Source organism: Gracilinanus agilis, chromosome 3 (assembly GCF_016433145.1).
Source record: "Gracilinanus agilis isolate LMUSP501 chromosome 3, AgileGrace, whole genome shotgun sequence".
In the NCBI taxonomy this organism is placed as follows: domain Eukaryota; kingdom Metazoa; phylum Chordata; class Mammalia; order Didelphimorphia; family Didelphidae; genus Gracilinanus; species Gracilinanus agilis.
The window spans coordinates 171,822,017-171,843,969 of record NC_058132.1 but is presented as its reverse complement, the minus strand read 5'-3'; the positions used below and the strand labels follow the sequence as shown (position 1 = coordinate 171,843,969).

At 36.7% G+C, this 21,953-nt stretch overlaps 1 protein-coding gene across 1 annotated transcript in view; it reads left to right on the top strand.

Moving 5' to 3' along the window:
* The window catches only part of MRE11 (MRE11 homolog, double strand break repair nuclease), a 68,113-nt gene that overhangs the window by 28,679 nt on the left and 17,481 nt on the right, over positions 1–21,953 (top strand). Inside the window, exons 9-13 of the mRNA XM_044669000.1 lie at positions 1,440–1,543; positions 3,728–3,901; positions 5,557–5,619; positions 10,117–10,336; positions 15,485–15,568. Coding sequence (XP_044524935.1) covers positions 1,440–1,543; positions 3,728–3,901; positions 5,557–5,619; positions 10,117–10,336; positions 15,485–15,568 — 645 coding nt within the window. The remainder of the gene's footprint in view (positions 1–1,439; positions 1,544–3,727; positions 3,902–5,556; positions 5,620–10,116; positions 10,337–15,484; positions 15,569–21,953) is intronic.

Sequence of the window (21,953 nt, the reverse complement as noted above, 5' to 3'; positions counted from 1 at the left end):
GGAGGACACTAGATGCTTAAAGAATTAAGAAAAACTTGATGAAAGGAAATGTCTACTGTAAGTCTTCCCTCCCTCCCTCCCCACACCTGATAGTTAGGAGACCTGACTTCTAGTCCTAGCTGCCATTAGCTTCATTTTTCTCCTTGTACAAATCATTTAACGTCTTTGACCTCAGTTTCCTCTACTGAAAAATGAAATGGTCGAACTAGAGCTGTGTAGTCCGTTATTGGAAATGTTTCATTAGGTAGACTTGTAAGATTTATTTTTTCTTCATTCTAGTAGAACCAACTCCTTTAGAATAAGGACTGTTTAGTTTTTATATATATCCTTGTACCATATTGCTTTGTTCATTGTGGATACTTCATATATTCATGTTGAATTGATTTGTTGAAGCACAATGGAACTGCATAGAGTACGATGCATACCATGTGATCAGCTGGAAAGAGACTTCAGAGATCATCTAGTCCTAACTGTATCATTTTGCAAATGAGGCAACAGAAGCCTAGAAAAATTCAATGATTTTTCTATAGTTGTGTAGGTGGTAAGATTTTAGAGCTGAATTTTAAACCTACATCCTTTCTCTTCAAATCCAGGACTCTTTCAACTATATTATGCAAATCAAGGCCAAACACTCTTGATGATGGGAGTGAAGTGTAAGAAATGCTAACAACAATGATTATTATTCATTTTATAACTGAGGCTTCAAATAGATGTTTTTTCTTATAAATTTTCCATAAAGCCCTCTACTTTCTCATTTTCTTACTTTAACATTTAAAGGAATTATTATTTTATTAATTCAAATTGGAGCCTCTTTACAGCTTAGTAGATATTCTTTGTTATCTGCTGTTGTTGAATTATTCACCACTTTGTAGCCAGCCTAGTGATGAGAATTTCAGATATTAGCTAGTTTGGATTTAGTATTACAGACAAAAAGGTACAACATCAGGACTATACTCTCTAAACTTTTCTAGCTTGATGAATGACTTGCCAGAGGCAGCATGTGCTTTGCATTGGCTAAGAGCTTTGGGTTACCACTCCAGAAAGATTTTTTTTTTGATACTGCCTTGTTTATTGTGGGTATTTAATATATTTGTGTTGAATTAATTTTAGTGTTTAATATCAAAAAATCAAAAAACTCCCAAAACATTTTTTTCTCAAGAAAGTTCTGAGAGCTGCTTTCATCAATTGCAGCATTTGTTAGTATTTCTCTGCTGTTTGTGTTTGGGTGCAATAAATGTGCTGTAGAGATTTTGGCTAGTATTAAAGTTTTGCTGCTGCCACTAGATTTGTGCTTATTAAGATAGCATTTAGTGGAATTGTGTTTCTCTTGCCCTCCAGTAAAACACTTGTGATTAATGAACTATAGTTTGGCTATACTTAACATTACACAAAATACAAAAAAAAAACCAACCGGTTTTTAATGGACATTTGTTTTTTAGGAGAAGAGATCAACTTTGGGGAGCTTATCACTAAACCTCCTTCGGAAGGACCTACCATAAGGGTAGAAGATCTTGTGAAGCAGTATTTTCAGACTGCAGAGAAAGTAATTACTTATATTTATTGTAAATTTTAATTGCAAATTGTGAATTGTAAGAATGAATTGAAACTGTCATCTTTTTATAAAGAAGGATTTTAATTTAGTCATTTGGAAAATGATTCATAGACTTAAACAGTGAATTCTCAGAATTTTATTGGGAAACTAAAAGGATACTTATAAATGCCTTGATTTCTAATTATTCAGTTCAGCAGTTCAATTCAGTAAACATTTTTGACAAACCCGAATACAGTACATCCTGCTATATTCTGACCTAGATAAAAAATTTAGATAAACCATGGTCCTGACATTTAGGGAACTTACCATTGAGGGAAGGGACAAGCATACTACATATCCAACTATACTGTTTGAAAATTCCAATTTCACAATTAAGCTGTTTAGCTAATATTTATTAATCAAATTCTAATGGGAGTCACTGGTTTTCAAAGAAGAAAAATAACAAAATTAAAGATCTAGCTATAGAATAGGTACATTACACATAGAATGCATAATAAATACATAGAATGGAAAATTAGGGTGTCATCATTTTGTAAAGAGCATTGAATGCCGGCCAATGAGCTATTAAATGATTTTGAGAAGAGGAATTATCTGTGTATCAGGAGAATGCTTTGGAGTGGTAGTTGAAGTAGGTTAAAGAAGAGAAGGGGGGAGACCTGTTTGGAATCTGTTGAGATACTCCTGTGTAAGGATGGTAACAGTAGGAATAAGAAAGAGGGGAAGAATAATAAAGATATTACAGAAATAGAAGAGAGGGAAATATTAAGGTTGTAGTGAGAATGAATGGTGGTAATACTGACAAGTAGTCAATGCCAGAAAGAAGTTTGGGTTTGAAGGGAAAGATGATAAGCTCATTTATAGATAAGTGAGGTTGCAAGGTTGGCAATAGCACATTCAATTAGATGCTCAGTAGGATTTGAAGTTGTGTCTTGAACTTGAGAGATAAAGCTAGTTATAAAGGAACTTGAGGGAGAATATATAGAGATAAAAGGGAAGCTTAGGATAGAATCTTGGGGAGTCTCTCTTATGGGCTTGAGAAAAAGTTAATGTTCTAAGGAAGAAAACAGGCAAGAAGAGGACCAGGAGAGAGTAGTTGTGGGAAGCCAATAAGAGAATAGATAAAAATCTGAGACTCCTCTTTTGACCCCTTTTGTGATCCTTTTGATTTCTTGTCAAAAAGTATTGTGGCCTTAATGAAAAGCTTTAAGTTCCTAGCAAACCTGAATTTAAAGGGCTAACACTGTTCCCCTTTGACCAGGAATGCTGCTGCCTGGTATAGCCAAGGCTAAAATCTTAGCGGGGGCAATTCGACCCTGAGAGGGATACTCCCCAACTTGGCTTCCTGATAAGAAGCCAGTCAAAATTCAGCCTTGGTCTTGGTCTATTCTGAAGCCAATGTTTTGTGTTTTGATGTGACATAATTTGTAACTTCTGCGCATCTGCAAAGTTTCAGGGGGGTTCTTTTGTGTGAAATGAGTCTTGAAATATATATATAATAAACTCCATGCTCCTGGAGCCAGAGCTGGAAGCATGAGGTAAAAGACAACTCCCATGTCCCCTCCTTATTTCCTTATCAACTAAACTGTCCTTATCAGATTATCAGAGATGATAAAGAGATCTCAACAAGTAGTGTCACCGAAGTCAAGAGAAAAAAGAATATTTACATGAGGGAGGAGATGCTCAGCAGTATTAGAACTTGTAGAGAGATCAGGGATAGTAAGAATTGAAGAAAATCTTTGGATTTTGTGCCTAGGACATTATCAGTAATCTTTGAGAAAGCAATTTCTGTAGAGTGGTGATTGTAAGGGCTGAGGACTGAGCAGGTACAGAGGATACAGAGGCATCAGGGGTGAACAATTTAAATTTGATAGTGAAGAATAGGAGAGATGGTGGTGATTGGAGTTAGAAGGCCTTTTTAGAACTTATAAGTAGATGAGAAGAAACTTGTGGGAGGAGGGGAGAGAGTAGGGAAGAGGGGAAAGAAATGATTATTGTTCAGGGTTCTAGAGAACTACTACTCTGTTTATGAAGTCATTTCTTCAGATAGTTTGCGGTTCCCCTTTATTCCCCAGTATTGTTATTTTGCAATTCTCAACAGTCGTGTGACTATTTCTATTTTGTTCAAAAAGATTTTTTTCTTACCTCCATAATTACTTTTTTTACCTCTACATGTAGAAATTACAACTTTCCCTTCTAACGGAGCGGGGGATGGGTGAAGCGGTACAAGAGTTTGTAGACAAAGAAGAGAAGGATGCTATAGAGGAGCTGGTAAAATACCAATTGGAAAAAACACAGAGATTTCTTAAAGAACGTCACATCGATGCAGCAGAAGATAAAATTGATGAAGAGGTTAGTAAGAAATTTGTTTGAGGCCTCACTTACTTTACTTTGACTCAAGAAGGACTGTGACTTCAATGTTTTCTAGCCTTGTCATGGGTGGGCATTGAGAATGAAGAGGGGGAAGTAAGTATTTGAACCTTTCATCAAAATTTGGGTTGAAGGAGGGAAAAAAGGAGGCAAAAATAGGGTAGAGAAAAGGAACGGAACAGTGAATTATCTCCTGCCCATGGAGAGCTCCTGCCAAAGGGACATGTGTTGTTGGAGTCTCTGGAGATCCTAGGGAGTCCTTCACAATGTCTATTCTCAAAGAGCTGTTGTATTTTTTCTAGTTCCTCCTGGTCATGGTGTCATTCATGATAGTGATGTCTTCCAGTGGACTGGTGGGTAGGGCTGACTCTTTGGCATGTTGCTTAGGCACCCTTGTTCCTTTAGGCATTGATCTTTTGTGGCATTTAGCAAAACCTTAGGGGATATAAGATGGTGGGCTATAGTGGAAAGGGCAAGGCACTGGGAATTGAGACCCTTGTTTGAGTTCTGGCTCTTGTCATTAGCTGGTACTGTGACTTTAGGTAAGTGATTTAACCTGGATTTCTTAGGCCTCATCTGTATTCTGCTATCTCATGTTTCCTTATGATACCATTTTAGTCATAGTTATTGGAGCTGAAAATTTGGACTCTATAAGTTACCTACTTCAGCCTTCCCCTTTTACAGATGAGGACCCAAGGCCCAAGGAGTTGAAGGTATTTCCTCAGGTCATAGGAGTTCTAAAAGACAGGACATGGGTCTGAATTGAGATTCTGGGATTCCAGATTGAGCGTCTTTTCCATTTTACTGCCACTTTCCAACTCCTAATTTTGCAGATGAGGAAACTTTCCTGCTCAAGAATCTGCAGGATTTTTCCATTGCCTTCTATATCAAATTTAAACTCTTCTGTTTGGATTTCAAGGTCCTTCATAGTCTTAACTATTCATCCTTCCTGCTCAGCTTTTTTCCTATCACTCCCAAAAGAGATTCTTTTGCTGTAATTTAGCCAGTCTTTATTATCTTACACTTAAAATGTGCTGATTGCCAGATCGTTCCTATTCTCAATTCATACCTCATCTTGATATTCAGACCCTATTCATTTCTCATCTCTTTCCTTTTTCTGACCTCTTATTTGTTATTTCACCCCACATAGTAGTGCTAGATTATATTTTATTACTTCTAATTGTTTTTTAAAAATATGTAGCCAACCCCATTTTAAACTCCTTAAAGAGATCATGTAATGTTTGATTTCCTTTGTATTTGTATAGTGAAGTATTTCACCATGGTGATAAAAAGCTATAATGAATTTTTCTCAACAGCTTACTGACTTATTGACTGCTTTTAAGAAACATAGACTTTTTGACAACAAGCAATATTGTTTTGCTTGAAATCAAAACATTCCCCTAAAAATAGATCTGTGAAATTTTCATGTCAGACAATGGGAAAGTGTGCTTAGTTTTTTAAGCAATATTTTAAGAATATTCATATTTTTGAGGAACATCTGCATTTAAAATGATTAAATAATATGTATTATTTTAAAATATTCCATAACAGATTGTGACTAATCATTTTATTTTGTACACAAATTATTCTTTTTTTAGATGAAAAATTACATTACCTATACACATATTTTAATATAGGTACGTCATTTCAGAGAGAGCAGAAAAAAGAATACAAATGAAGAGGAGGAGGAGGTTCGAGAGGTAATTATTGAAATACACATTTACCTTTTATCTTCAATTGAATTGTTTTACTTTATGGTCAGAAATCATTTAAGTCAATTGTTTAAATAAAATAAATAGCTTTTCAATTAAGCCAAAATAGATTACTTCTAATGTTATGGGGCAGGGAGAGTACAAAGAGGTTGTTTTATTTGACTTAGTGGGGTATGGGCAGATCTGTTTACTAAATTTATCTTGCCTTTCTGGTCTCACTTATCCTGTGAATAAAGCTTTAATCAAAGGTCAGATTTTATAAGTTTTCTTCCTGTGTTTTTCAGTCCAGAGAACTCAGCCTTTGACTAGGCCCATTTAGAAAGCTTCACTCTAGTTTAGAATTAATTTTATAAGTAACCCATGATACTAGCTTGCTTTATTTCAATGATTCCAAAAGTGGGCGCTACTGCCCCCTGGTGGGTGTTGCAGCAATCTAGGGGAGTGGTGATTGCCACAGGTGCGTTTATCTTTCCTATCAATTACTATTAAAATTTAAAAAAATTTAATTTCCAGGGGGCTAAGTAATATTTTTTCTGGAAAAGGGGTGGTAGGCCAAAAAAGTTTGGGAACCACTGTTTCATTTAATACTTGGGGCTCCCAGTCTCTTTTAACCTTTTTTTTTTTTTTTGTCATGAATACTTTTGAATACCACTGTGATTTGTTGCCTGTATTCAAAATTGAAAGAAATGCTAAATTTAATGAAAGGTCAGTGAAAGTGAAGAAAACAATTCTTTTCCATCTAAGTTTGCAGAAACCCTAAAATTTATCAATGGGGACCAAACATTCTGTGAACTCCATTAAGAAGCCCTGTTTTAAGTCCTTACTTGTTTTGAATTGAGTATTAAGGTTGTATAGGTTTCCTGGATACTTTACTAATAAAATAATATCTACTAGTTACCTACTATTTAGTCTAGGTCAGGAGAGAAAGCAGAAGAGTAGCCAGACCAAACATTATCTTCTGCACTTCTGGTGTGAGGGCTTGCTGAGCCCTTTTAAGGACTACTTATTCACATTTGGTGTCCATCTCTCACCCAGCTTTCACCTGTGGCTCCAAGAAGCTGTAGCATAAAAAGTGACCACACACTGGTAAAATTCATCAGGTGGGATAAATCAGATGAGTGAGGGTAACTGACAGGCCTCAAACCTGTCAGTAAATTAAGGGAGATGCCTACCCCAAGTATGTGAAGACTATATTGCCCAACCCCACCCAGTAATGTTTTCTTTTTTAGCCCTGATTACATATGAAAATAATTTTTGGCATTTATCTTGTAACATTTTGAGTTCCAAATTCTCTCCCTCCTTCCTTTTCCCTCATTAGATGGTAAATAATTTGATTAAATATGTGCTATCATAAAAAACATATTTCCATGTTATAGAAGAAGACACTTAAAAAAAAAAAGCTATGAAGACTCATTGACCTAACAAACCACTATTAGGTTTGTTTCCTAAGGTGATCAAGGAAAAAGGAAAACAATTTGTATGTTTTAAAATACTTACATCAGCTATATTTGTGGTGGCAAAGAACTGGAAATTGAGAGGATGCCCATTAATTGGAGGATAGCTAAACAAATGATGGTTTATGATTGTGATGGAATAAATATTGTGCTGTAAAAAATGACAGACAGGTTAATTTAAAAAACCATGGGAAAACCTCTATGAAATTATGAAAAATGAAACGAGAAGAACCAAGAGAACATCTACAGCTATAGAATTACCATTGGAAGAAAGACATGTATGTCCACCTCCAGAGAAGAACTGATAAATAGAAATAAGCAAGACATAATTTTAGATATATATATACTTTCTTGTCAAATGATGCCTTCTCTAGTCTAGGGAGGAAAAGGAGAGAGGGGAAAAACCTGGGAATTTTAATGTAACAAATAAGATAAATGTTTTTTAAAGTGAAAAATGCTGTGCTTCAATCTACATTCAGACTATCACTCCTTTTGCTGAAAGTGGAGAGCATTTTTCATCATGAGTTCTTTGGGATTATTTTGGGTCATTGTGTTACTGAGAATAGCTAAGTCATTCATAGGTTGAACAGTATTGCTGTTATTGTTTGTAATGTTTTTCTGGATCTATTCTTGGTCATTTTTTGTAGCAGAATAATATTCCATTATGGTCATATACCTCAGCTTGTTCAGTGATGAGGAATTTTCTTCAGTAAGGTTTCATACCTCTTTTTCTAGATGTTAATTCTCTTTTCATATTTTTATTCCCTATTTCTTACAGCTTTTCTCAGGTTTTCTTCTATTGCTATCATTTGGTTTTATAAATATTTTCTCAGCTTATTTTAACCTTTATGACATTTTTCTTTGAGCCTTAGCTTGTAGATATTTTCTCAGCTCATTTTAACCTTTATGGCATTTTTCTTTGAGCCTTAGCTTGTAGATATTTTCAAGTTACTGTTTTCTTCTATGTTCATGTCTCCTTGCTATTCTACCTCTCAACTCTTCCAACTCTCAGCATTTTCATTGGCCATTCCCCATATTTGGAATATTCTCCCTACTTCTCGCTGCCACTTGGTTTTCTTTTCTTTTTTTTTTTTTAACATTTTTCCTTTAATTTTATTTTTTTACCAGTTACATAATATAATAATAATAACAAATTTCCACACAAGTTTTCCCAAGTTATATGATTGAATTTATCTCCCTTCTTCCTTTCCCTTCCCTCTCCCAGGACTGGCAGGTGATTTTATCTGAGTTATACATATATTATCATCCAAAACATATTTCCATAATGTTCATTTTTGTGAGTAATCTTATAAACCTCAAATCTCAAAATATAAATTTAAATGAACAAGTGAAAAATAGTATACTTTGATTTGCATTCTGGCTCTAACAATTCTTTCTCTTTAGGTGGATAGCATTCTTTGTCAGAACCCCCCACATTAGAATTGTCTTGGATCATTATTGCCAATAACAGCTGTCTATCCCAGTCTATCCCAATATTCCACAGTATTGCTGTTACTATGCATAATGTTCTCCTGGTTCTGCTTATTTCATTCTGCATCAGTTCATGTAGGTCCTTTCCAGCTCTTTCTGAAATCATCCTATTCATCATTCCTTATAGTACAATAGTATTCCATCACCTTTATATACCACAATTTGTTCAGCTATTCCCCAATTGATGGACATCCCTTTAATTTACAATTCTTTGCAACCACAAAAAGAATAGCTATAAATGTTTTTTGTACAAGTAGATCCTCCCCGCCCTTTTTTCCCCCCTATGGGATACAGACCTAGCATCACTTGTTTTTCTTGGATAGCAAGTTTCAGCTAAAGGCCCACCTGCTAGAATCCTTTTGCAGTGATCCTTAATTTCTGAATTTTACTGCCTTCCCTCTGAGATTGTTCTGTATATATTTTGTTTGTGGCTAGTTGCTTGCATGTTGTCTCCATCATTAGTCTATTAGCTTCTTTAGAGATCAGGTGCCTTTCTTGGTATCCAGAGTACTTAGTGCATATCATAGGTACTTTATAAATGCTAGCTGACAGATGGACTTTTTCAGCTCTTTAAAATGACTGAAATATATATCATTTACATAATTTTATAAGTATATGTTTCCTAGCATTGGAATTAGTCACATTTTGACTGAACCAACTCTTTTTACAACTTCCTTTAGAAATTTGTTTTTCCTGGTGAATTTTATGAAAAGACAGAATACCAAAGGTAAAATTGAGTAAACTCATTAAAGTCATTGATTCTCTTTTTTCCCCCTCTTTCCTGACATGATATTATGGAACAAAAAAATCTAGTTTAAAAATATATTATTACCCATCTGAATATCCTAGTATATTTAAACCTTGTACAACAATCTCAGGTTTCATATTCGTGGTTTTTATTATCAATTTGACCCTAAATAATTAAATGGGAATTTTTGGAGCTTTTTGGTATACTACAAAAAATCTCAGACAATTTGTCTGTAAAGAAAACTAAAAAAAATTAGTAAATCATAAATGCATAAGTAACTATTAATCTGTTTGATCTACTATCATAAGTATACATACAGAAATTTATTAAAACAGTTAAATTTTGTTTAAGTTTTAGTGCCTAAAGAACTAGAGGTTTCTTCTCTCTTTGGGAATGCTACTTCTTTGGCTCTCTAACATCCAGATTCAGTCATGTGATTTTGTCTTACAGTGATCATTGTGTCTTTCGCTTTTTGTAGAAGGAAACCTGTAAAGCAGTTGTTAAAGCTATATTGGTGGCTATATAGACTGCATAGTGTATGAGATACTGCTCTTTTGTGTAGAAGCTGCAACTTTTTTATGGATGCAGCATGCTATTTTATTTGTTTTGTTTGTTAAATAGATATGATCAAAATGATTAAAAATGAAGTTTTGGTGAGGGGCCTAGAGTTATTCATGGTTTTCTTATTTGTGGGAGTTCTGTGCCCCTAACCTCTGTGAATGTAGGACAAGTGTATTTTCAATTTTTTGGATTTTATGATGAATAGTAACTGCTTTATATCATTTCTCCTAGGCAATGAATAGGGCCAGAGCCCACAGAGCAGAGCCAGAAGACTTATCTTCAGGATTTAGTGTTGATGACCTAATGAGCATAGATAGAGCAGAACAAATGGCCAATGATTCAGATGATAGCATCTCATCAATGTCCTACAAAGGAAGAGGCCGAGGAGGGAGAGGCCGAAGAGGCGGAAGAGGACAAAATTCAGTTAGAGGTGGTGCTCGCCGAGGAAGAGGTCAGTGCCTTGTATAATGTTTCTGCACAAAGTAGGTGGTCAGTGATTTTGTGTTAATAATAAAGTTCTGAACTCAGCTTAGTTGAAATAAAGTTGAGTTTAGAACTTTTATTGACACAGAATCTTTTATAAAGTTCTTATATCTCTTGGACCCTTAACAATGTTTATAGAATGCAAAAGACATTTCACAAAAGAATCAGATGGACAGGTAGTAGACTTTTATGAAGGGATACTTTAACAAGCGTTTCTTGTTAAAGAAACTAAAGTGAAAAATTGAAGGCAGGCATGAATTTGGGGTGGGATTGGGAGTGGAGTGAGCAGTGTCAAATGCAGATAAGTCAAGAAGAATGAAAAAGCCATCCAACTTGGGAATTGAGAGATCATTGGTAACTTTGAAGAGCAGTTTCAGTTGTGATGTAATTTGAGTGATGTGGTCAGAAGCCAGATTAAAAAGAGTTAAAGAGTGAGTGAGATGAGGAAGGATCAGTGAGGGGAATAAGAAGTATAGTGAATAGAGTATTGGACTTTGATTCAGGAAGGTCTTTCTGAATCCAAATGAAGCCTGAAACACTTTCTAACTTTGTCGTGAGCCAATCATTTAACATCTTATCCTCAGTTTCCTCATTTGTAAAATGGGATACTAATAACACCTATCCCTTTGGTTGTTGTGAAGATCAAATAATATATTTTTAAAGCACTTTGAAAATCTTAAAGCATTCTATAAATACTAGCTATTACTGTCATAATTAGGAAGAAAGGACAAGTAAAGACAGATGTTTCAAGGTTTTTGGCTGAGAAAGGTAGGAGATATATGGGAGAACTTTAGGACAGCAAATGTTTTTAAGGATGGTGGAGGCTTGGGCATGTTTGAAGGCAGCAGATTAAGACTCATTGAGATGAAATTTATAAACAGAACAGTTAGCTTTGACAAGAAGAGAGTCCACCTCATTGTCAGAATAAGAAGGGAAAAGAAAGTGAAAGAAATAAACATTTATATAGTGCCTACTGTGTGCAAACACAGTGTTTTTTGTTTTTTTACAAATAATATCTCATTTGGTAATTTGATTTGAGAGGGAAAGAGCAGAAGCTAATGTCTAGGGGTGTTGCAGTGAAAAGAATTGGAGAAGAGGGAACCCGTGCTGATTGGCCTCAGTTTTCTCAATGTGAAGATGTAAAGTGCTCACTGGAGTAAAAGGAAGTAGGAAGAGGTGGGGTGGGCCTGAGGAGGGAAGAGAAGGTTTTGGATTTGCTTCTTTGGAGAGTGAGTTATGTTATCAATTAGGGAGAATAAAAACACTTATTTTGGTATAGAGAGGGCTCAGTTGAAATTAGAGAGCATGAATTTATAGTATACTCATTTTTCTTGGTTGTGGAACTACCTCCTGTTGTTTTCAGCAGCTTGTGAATAGGAGGTAAAGAGGTGTAAGCCAGGACTGAGGTTTGGAAAAAGGAATGATGATAGGAAAGAGAGTAAGTGGTTTGAGAATAGAGGATAACTGAGGTATTGGGTTGAAATTGGAGGAGAAAATGAAGTTAGAATAGGTAAATGGCTTCAGGAAATACTGAGAGATAGGGGGATTAGAGTTCTCAGTAAAGGCAAACAATAGGATTTAGAGTAATAAGGGAATAGTAAAATAGGGAGTAATGAAGTACTTGGAGGTTACAGTCAGATAGGGAAGTACCTGAGTTTCATATCAGGGAAGCAAAACACTTATAAGTGATGTTGAGATTCTTGTTTCTTACCATTCCTATATATAGGTGCAGGTCATAGATTTAAAGAGGCTTGAGTGTAAGAATAAGGCAATCACTGACATTTGAAAAGAATGATGGAATATTGCGGTGAAGGAGAGCTGAAGTGACCGTTGGAATAGCAGAGACTTCTGGGAGAGGAGAACCCAAGAAAGGGCTTTTTTGGAGGGGCTCGAGCCCAAGCAGGGGGAGAAAGTGGTGCATCTGAGCTCTGAGACTCCCCAAAGAGGCCTTTGGGTTTCCTCACCTGAACAGGAGACCTGCTCTGTGACATCTTGGCTTCCTGGCATTCACCTATATCACCAGCAGTGCTTATCTGTGGTTAGGGTACTGGACTCCTTGGGGAGCAATTCCCTGAACCCCACTTGCCTCAAGCTTTGGCCCAACTGTATCCCACCTAGATTATATAACCAATATAGTTGTAGACAATATTATTATTGGAATTGGGCAGGAGAAACTCTGGATGAGGGACACCTTGTCTCTCCTTCGGGGATCATAGACTTGATGGTGACTCTCCAGAGCGATGGACCTGAGTTAAGGATCCCAGTGCCCCCTTTCCTACAAGTACCCCACCTCAATCCCTTCACCCTTGTTGATCCAGAATAAATAGTTTAGATCAGATCAATGTAAGGATTCATTGTGGGAGACTAGATTTGGGAGGTAGTGAAACAGCCTGGTCAGGCTGATCTCCATCTTGAGCCTTGACCCCCTGATGTGAGGAAGGGGAAGTTTCAGTGTACCCTGACTTGTACCAACACCGAATCGGGGTATCACTTGCTTCTCCTTGAGGAGGTTTCATTCCTTCAGCCCCTCAGTGGCAGCACATGCTTCCAGGATGGCCTGTGTCCAAGAGGGACTCCATTTGGTCTCCCAGTAATAGGGGCTGCTGTGAGGGAGGAGAAGACCTCCATACTTCACCTGCTTGTTCTCAACCACATCTACCTCCTCCTAAAACACCGTCCTCATTACACTGAGAAATTGAGTATTTAGAGTTTGAGAGAGAAACCATGACTTTAAAATATCTACGAGGCATCTAATTTGAGATGTCTAATAGGTAGCTAGAGATAAGAGTTTGAATTTTAAATGAGAAGTTAGGACTGATAAGTAAATATGACATAGATAAGTAAACATTGACATAGATATGATCATTGAAACCATGGGAGCCAATGAGATCACCAAATGAGATAGTATAGAAAGAGAAATGAAAATGGCCCTGGGAGAAACCTTTGGGACACGTAGAGAGGGCATGATCTGCAAAAGATCCAACAAAGGAGACTGAGAATGAGAGGTCAGACATCCAGGAGGAGAAGAACCAGGATAGATGGTGTTGTGAATCTAAGAGAGAAAAGAGAATTAAGTATATGAAGGAGATCATCAGTGTCAAAGGTGGTAGAGAAGTCAAGAAGGATGAGAATTGAGCAGAGGGCATTGGATTGGCAAATAAGAGATCATTGCTAACTTTGGAGAGACCAGTTCTGACTGAATGATGGAGTCATAAGCCAAACTATGGAGTTTAAAAGAGAGAGAGAAGAATGAAAGTGGAGACATCAATTATATTGCTTTCTCAAAGAGTTTAGCCACAAAAGGGAAGAGAAATGTGGAGAAATAGCTAACAAGGATAAATGAATCAAGTGAGGGACTTTTTGGTAATGGAGGAGACATGGGCATGTTTTCAGATTGTAGAGAAACATTCAGTAGATAGAGATTGAAGATAAGTGAGAGTAGAGATGTCAGAGGAAAACATCTGCTGGAGAATGGTGGGATGGGATTCCTTGTTTAGTTAGAGCACTATACTTTGGCAAGATGGGCTACTTCTTCATGTGAAAGAGGAGAGAGTGGCAGAAGGAATCTGGGAGACATGAGCTGAGGAGGAGGGGAGAAGAGAAAGCTTTCAGTAAATTGCTTCCATTTTTTGCAGTGCAATAGGGAGCAAGGTTCCCAGTTGAGAAGATTCAAGAAGTATTGAGAGTTTGATAAGGGATGAAAAAAGGTTTGAAAAAGCTTCTGTATAGAGTGGAATGCGAGTTAATTAAGGAGGTGTAAAAGGATTGCCCTACATCAGTAAGGTTTGAGGTTTTAAAATGCAAATTTGTGGTTGACACAGTCTCATGATTTTAGTTTTAATTCAGCAGCACTTGTGTAGGAGTGAAGGCAGGAAGCAGAAGGAGTTATCCAAGGCTAAAGGCTTGGCAGGGCAAGATTGGTGAAATGAGACTGGGACTTGAGAAGAGGACAATGTAGAGTTGAATTGGTTCATGTAGCTGTCATGATGTAAAGGTAATGGTTTGGGGAAAAAACAGGGGTTGAAGGAATGGAGGTCATGGTTTGGATGAAGAACAGTCCATTTCACTTTTTGATAGCCACAATTGTTAGAAAGATTTTCTTTACATTAGGTTTAAATTTTTGACCTATTATGGGCCAAAGCAGAATAGCTTGCTATCCTTTTGCTACATGATAGCCTTTCAAATACTTGAGGCCTGGCATGTCATACCCATGTCTACTCTATGCTAAAATCACTCACTTCCTTCAGCTAATAACGGCACTCATCTTCCTTCCAAAAATTCATGCCTTTTCTAAATTTCCCCATTCCTGTACTACCTTAGTGCCCCTCTAATTAATTTAGTTATCCAAGTTCCATACTTCAGAAGCATACTCAACATCTTTACCCTCTCATCTTCCATATTTAAGAAGTTGCAAAGTCTTTTTGTCCTCCTATTTCATCTCTTCTCTCCATTGCCTTTTCTCTACTCAAATGGCCACCACTATAATTCAAGTCAAGTCTTTGTCAACTTCTTGTCTAGACCATTGTAATAGTTTCCTAATAGGGTTTTCTTGTTCCAGGTCTCCTTTTTCTAATTTTTCCTTTACAAAGCTTCCAAAATGATTTTCTAAAGTGTAGGTATGACAGTCATGTACTCCCCTACTCAGTAAGTTCCAATTAGTTCTCTGTTGCATGTAGGGTCAAATAATAATAACTCCTTTGTTTTGGTTTTTTACTCTGGGTATCCTTTTACAGTCTGGGTTTAGCCTCTTTTTCCAGCCTTATTACCCATTTGTTTTTATTTTGGATAAATATGCAGAATAATGTCTCTAAGATTTTAATTATTCTCCTTATCCCCTGCAATCTAACTACCAATCTAAAGAACTAGATTGCAAGGAGAATAATGTGATTGATTGTACTTTGAGAAGTTATTCAGATCAGTTTTGGACCATTACAAAATAAATCTTCTTGAATTATTCACCTTCTCATTCTCCTTAGTAAGGCCTCTGTGCTTTTCTGTGCACATGACATTTCATTTCCGGTCTCCATACTTTTGCCTGAACTTTATTTTGCTGTCTTACAACCGGAAAATCCATGGAATGTGCAGTACTGAATGTTAGCTGTGCTTTTTCTTACAGGAAGCACTCAGGAGATATCTGTTCGTAGCCGGGGTTCTAAAGCCTTTACATCTTCACCGACAAAAAACATGTCTATCATTGATGGTATGTATAGAATGCAAATGTTTATTTCTTAATTTTTCTTTTAATATCAAGGGAAGACAACCTGGAGATCCCTGTTGGGAGAAAAAAATGTGTAGTCTTTCTTGAGTGCCTAATTAATGCTGGGATGTTATATGACTAGTTTTATTCCCCACCCCTCCCATTTTTATTGTTTTTTGACATTCTTCACACCATTTTCTTTACATAATTCTCCCATTTCTACTTATGTTTTATGTTGTAGCCTGCTTGTGTCTACTAAGTGCCTTTTGTCAGTGTTTCACAAATTAGCATTGCATGACTCATTGGCATTTAATGTCCATGGAAGGATATTTGTTTAAAATAATGTGCTTTTATTTTGAAAAATATTCAAAAATTTTCTTTTGTCTTTTTATCACAGTCATTTCACCACAATTGAACTATTCCTTATAATAAAAAAAAACAAATTAGCAAAAATAGCTGTTATAATGAGGGCATCTGACCATGTATATATATTTATAATATTTTGCGCGATCTTTTCCCTCTGTTGAGAGGTGAGGGATGTAATATTTCTGTTCTAAGACCTTTATTTGTTTTTATTACCCAATTTGACTTTTTTTGTTAGTGACTTATTTTCATTTTTGTAGTTATAGTTATGTGTATTTTTCTCTTTATTCTGCTTATATTGCTCTACATTATTTCATCCAAATTTGGTCTATGAATTTCTATTAGGCATTTCTTATTGTACAAGAATATTTTATTTTTTCATATGCCATAGGTTTTTTTCAGTCATTCTTCAATCAGTAGTTAATCATTATCTTTCTAGTTCTTTGCTACCACAAAGAAAATAAATATTTTGATATATATATATTAGACTAGTGATGGGCAAACTTTTTAAAGAGGGGCCAAAGGAAAGGAAAAGCTCATCTGTCAGTCTGTTTCTAAGGCAACTTTTTCAAAGTTTCATTGTATTGTATCCTCATTGTATTCGTCAGATTAGGAATAATGTTGCAGCTGCCCGATAGAACATTTGAGGGGGCCATAGTTTGTCCATCACTCTATTAGACTGTTGTTTCTGTCTTAGACTTCTTTAGGGCATATGCCCAAACACATCACTGTGTTGAATCTTCCTAAATTAATATCCAGAGCAGCTGGATTTGTTTTCAGGTCTGTCAAAAGTGTGTTAGTGTTCTTGTATACTTCTGCCATTGACTCCTCTCATTTTTTGCAATCTTTGCCAGTTTACTTGGTGTGAGCTGAAATGTAAATGTATTGTAATTGTTCTTACTCTAAATATTTTAGAGCAATGTTTTCATGGGATCATTTATAATTTGTGATTCTTTTGAGAACTTTCTTCATATTCTTTGACTACTTATTTCTTGGATAATAGCTCTTTGTGAGATATGTTCCACTGATTCATTTTTCTGTTTTTTAATCAATACCAAATAATTTTAGCAACTGTTATTTTTGTAATATAGTTATAAGTCTGGTAATGGTATGGCTCATGTGTTCATACTTTTTTATCATTATTTTCTTTGAGATTCTAGATTCTTTGTTCATCTAAGGGAATTTTATTATTTTGCGTGGGCCTAAAAGTTTTCCCTTGGTAATTCAGTTGCAATAGTATGAAATATATATAAATGAATTTAAGTAGTAGTATTTTTGTTCTATTGCCATTGTCTAACCATGAATAATAGTGCAGTGGATAGAGTGCCAGCTCTGGAGTCAGAAGACTTATTTTCCTGGATTCAAATCTGCCTTCAGATCCTTACTAGATATATGACTCTGAGCAAATCTGTAAAATGAGCTAGAGAGGCAAAGGCAAACCACTCCAATATCTGCCAAGAAAACTCCAAATCAGGTCATGGAGAATTGGATACTATGAAAAATGACTGAACTACAATAACATTATTTTTATTATATTGTCATGGCCCAACCATGAACAATAACTCGTTAGGTATTTATCTCCCTTTATTTCTGAAATGCAAAAGGAAACTAGATATTTTAAGACATAAAGAATGGAGAGGTAGTCCAGGTATGGGGTACAGCCAGTGTAAAATCATGGATATGAGAAATGGAGTAATCTATGACCAAAAAATGGGTGCTAAGTCTGGTTAGATGACAGCATTCATAGAGGAGAGTGAGATGCAACAAGTCTAGAAAGGTAGGCATTGTTTCATTTATTGCATTTGTATCCTAATACTCAGCACAGTGCTTGACATATAAGGTGCTTATTAATAAATGCTTGTTTATTGATTGATTAACTAGGTTGCAAAGAGCTTTAAATGCTAAATAGAGAGACCTAATTTGATCATAGATATAACAGGGGAATGATGATTTTTGAGTTGTAGGTGACATATTCAGACCACTACTTAAAGGAAGTCATTTTGGCAGCTCTGTTCTAGATAGATTGGAGTGGGGAGAGACTCGAGGGACGAAGGCTAATAAGGAGGCTATTGTCATAGTCTAGATAAGAAGTAATGAGAACCTAAACCTGATGGATGAAAGAAAGGAAAAGATGTGAAAAGTGTTATGGAGGCAGAACTGACAAGATCTAGCAACTTCTTGGATAAGTGAGGTAAGAGTGAGGAGTTAAGGATGCTGCCGCTTTGATTATAAACTTGAGTGTTGGGAAAGATGATGGTATCCTTGACAGAAATAGGAAAGTCTGGAAAAGGGATAGGTTTTTGTGGAAAAAAAAATGATGAATTTTGTTTTAGATGTGATCGTTTTGAGCTGCTATGAAACATCTACTTTAAACATGACCATATGAGGTAGAGTTTAGGAGAGAGGTTAAATAAGCTCCATCTTAAGGAACTTACATTTATATAGCAGCTACCATTTGTCAGGTAGGTACTAGACCAAGTGCTTTTATAGCTATTCTAATTTGATCCTTACAAGTACAAGGAAAGGGCTATTATGATATCCATTTAACAATCTAGGAACCTTAGGCAAACAGAGGTTAAGTGGTTTGCTAAGGGTCACAAAACTAGTAAGTGTATGAGGCTGGATTGAATTCAGGTCTTCCTGATTCAGACCCATTACTCTCTCTACTATACCACTTAGCTGCCTTTATGTTCAAATTTGAGAAGCATATGCATAGAGATCATAATTAAATCTATGGGAACTAATGAGGTCACCAAGTGAGCATAGAGAGCAAAAATAAGGCCCATTATAGAGCTTGAGTGTATATCCATAGTTAGGGGCTATTAGATGAATGATAATCCAGAAAAGGAGATTGATGAGTGATCAGAATAAAGAGAAGAACCAAGAGAAATTAGTATCATAAAAATGGAAGAGAAAAAGTAACTAGTGTAAGAAGGAATTCTTTAATTTCTTTAATGGGGGACCTGGAGTTCCTCTTACCATAGAGATGTGTAGGGATAACCAGCCTACAATGACAGGAAGTAGAAACCAGGGAGCCTTCTGTTGGGCCAGTGTTGCTGTCAGTTGCTGATAGTTGTTAGGTGGTGAGTTGTTGAGTTAGGGCTGGCAGTTGTGGGGAAGTTGGCTTCTGGGCATGAGTTGATCATTGGGGGTTAGCTGCTGGTAGTGTGGGTTGGTGTTTAGTTGCTGGAATATAAGGCAGGCCTGAGCTTACTGAGAGGACTTTTGGCTTTATCCTTTAAAAATTGCCTCTGGGATCTCTAGAGAGCAGGAGGTCTGTCTCATAGGTAAGGATCTGCTGTCAGTTGGCTACTGACAGTTTGGGCTGTTATAGAAAACTGATTGAAGGAGTGAGTGAGTGGTAGCTGTCTCATTATTTTAGGGAGTTAGGTAGTTAGTGAATCATTTATAGATAGTGTAAGTTAGATAGGCCTGGCAAGAAGCTGTCTGTGGAAGACAGAGGTAGTTATTAGGAATTTTAGGTATATTTTATAGGGTATAAGATTAGTAATCTCTTTTTCCTCTTTTCTATCTTTTCCTCCTTTACTATATTCTTTTACTATCTCTTTTAATTAGACTAAATTGTTAATTGTTAAAAGCTGCTAGAAATTTTCTTTTTTCTGGCTTAAATGAATAATATTAATTTACAACTCTACTACGTTTTCATTAAAACTTAAATTATCAAAAGCTGCTCTCTTATTTTGTCAAAACCCCTATTTTTAACCCCTACACTAGGAAGAAATGGTCAGCATTATTAGATGCTGCAGAGTTCAAGAAGGATGAGGATTGAGGAAATGGCCCTTAGATTTGGCAACAAAGAGGTCATTGGTGACTTTAGGGAGAATGGTTGTAGTTGAGCAATCATTTGGAAAGCCATTCCATGTCATCATCAGGGCTTAGAATTTTTTTTTCAAGGAGAAATAAGAAAAGAGGAAAGGGAAGAAAAAGAGGACCGACAAAGCAAGGATAGGATCTGGAGACAAAGGACCTGGGTTTGAATCTACCTCTGCTCTTCTTTACCATGACCTTTAGCAATCTACTCTCCCTCCCTGGACCTGCGTTTCCTCAACTATAAAGGGAAAGGATTAGACTAGATGATCTCTCACCTGACTTTAAGCTCTGTAATAGACCACCATTAAGTGGTCTCTCTCTGCTATAGTTGTTTTCTTTGTGTTCTTAGTCGTTTCTTTTATATAGGTAATTTCAGGCCCCATACAGTCATTTAAACTCATAGAGCCTAACTTCAGCAAATAGGATGTCAAATAAGGATATTGGCAAATGTTTTCAGTCAATTATACTTGTCTCAAGCCAGTTGATTGTAATGGTATTGTTTGCTCCACTTTACCAATGAGGAGACAACTTCAAAGAGGTTAAGTGACTTGCCTGAGGACTGATAGCTAATTAGTGTAGTAAATGTTTTTTAGGGCAGTAAAGGGGACTGAATAAGTTGGTGTTAATGGCTTTCATAATTAATGACATTTACTGAAAGTGTCTATGTTATGTGTTTTATCTTCCCAAGTAGATTATGAACTCCTTAAGGTCAGGAATCTTGGCTCATATTTTGATTCCCACTTTGTACTATGCCCATAAAAATGAAGTTTTTCTTGATATCAACTGTACTTTTAGTTTTGATATCAGGAAAAACATCCCAACAATCAGAATTATGCAAAGGAAAAATGGGCTACCTCACCAGAGATCTTCAAGGAGAAAGGCTGGATGACCATTGTAATAATAAAGAGAGCCAATAACCAATGTTTAATAGACAGGAGAGAGAGAGAGGGACAGGGAGAGGGAGAGGGAGAGGGAAAGGGAGAGGAGGGAGAGGGAGAGGAAGAGGGAGAGGGAGAGAGAGAGAGAGTCTATATGGTGACTCTCTCTTCCAGCTCTCCCCTCAGGGCCGAATATACATTGGGAGACTTTAAGGGTGTTTTACCCCGAAACTGGGTGACCTGGATGGTCGTGCCACCCCACAGGAGTTGGGGGCAAGGGTTTCCTATAAGATGGGATATGTGGTACCCCAATCCAATTCTGAATGAGGGTGGCGTTCACATAAGCCTCCCCTGAGGTCATTCAACTTCACTGTGGGTGCCTGGCTTCAAGATGGAGGCAGCCAGACCAAGCTGTGGTTCCCCTCTCCCTTGTTGTCTCTCAAGCACTCTGGAACACTATCTGACTGATGAATGGCTTTTATTATTCACAATTCTGGGATTGGGGAAAGGGGTGAAGGGCAGAGGCGGATTGGGGAAAGGAGTGAAGGGTAGAGGCATTTTTGGGGTGCCCTCTTCTCTATTTCTATGGGGTCTGTCACTCAGGAGGGAACCTTTGGGGTTCCCACTCCCAAGATTCTTTCCCCGCCCTTTCTCCTGTTTCCATTTCTAGTTTTCTGTTTCAATCCTTTTTCTATAATTGTAAGTTTTGACTGAAAGGGGGTCTCTCAGCAAGGTTGGGTAATGGGAGAAGGAGACTAAGAGATTGCTCCCAAAATGGAGTCCAAAAACTTAGCTGATTCGATGATTGAAGTCTTGATGGGCAAGATGTGATAGAATGGCTTTGACCAGGAAATCAGGATTTCAATTTCCAAAGAAAGATCCTCAGGAAGCTCTCAGGACTGGACCTGAGCTGGGATGTCCACCCTCCTCTCTCCTCACAGTCCTCCGTCCAAAACCGTCTTTTCTCCCCTTCCACCTCCGGAGAATTTCCCAGAATTCTCTCTGGTTTCCTGTCACCAACTGTCAGCAACTCCTCTGGCTCCTTTTGTCCCATCCCCCTTGCACAAATTCCATCCTTATACCATTTATTTATTGTGTAGTAGTGAGGATCTTTCTTAAATATTGACTAGATAGTCACTGAAGTCCCTTCTAGGAAATTCTGTGATTTGTTAATTTGTTGTCAAAGTAGGATAATAACGTTGTTTATTGAAGATTCTGAGCAATATGAAATTCATTTAATGGACTTAATTTGGCCAGCCTAATTAAAATGTAAATCAGTAGTATAGATTGACATTTTAAACATCAGATGAAAAAAT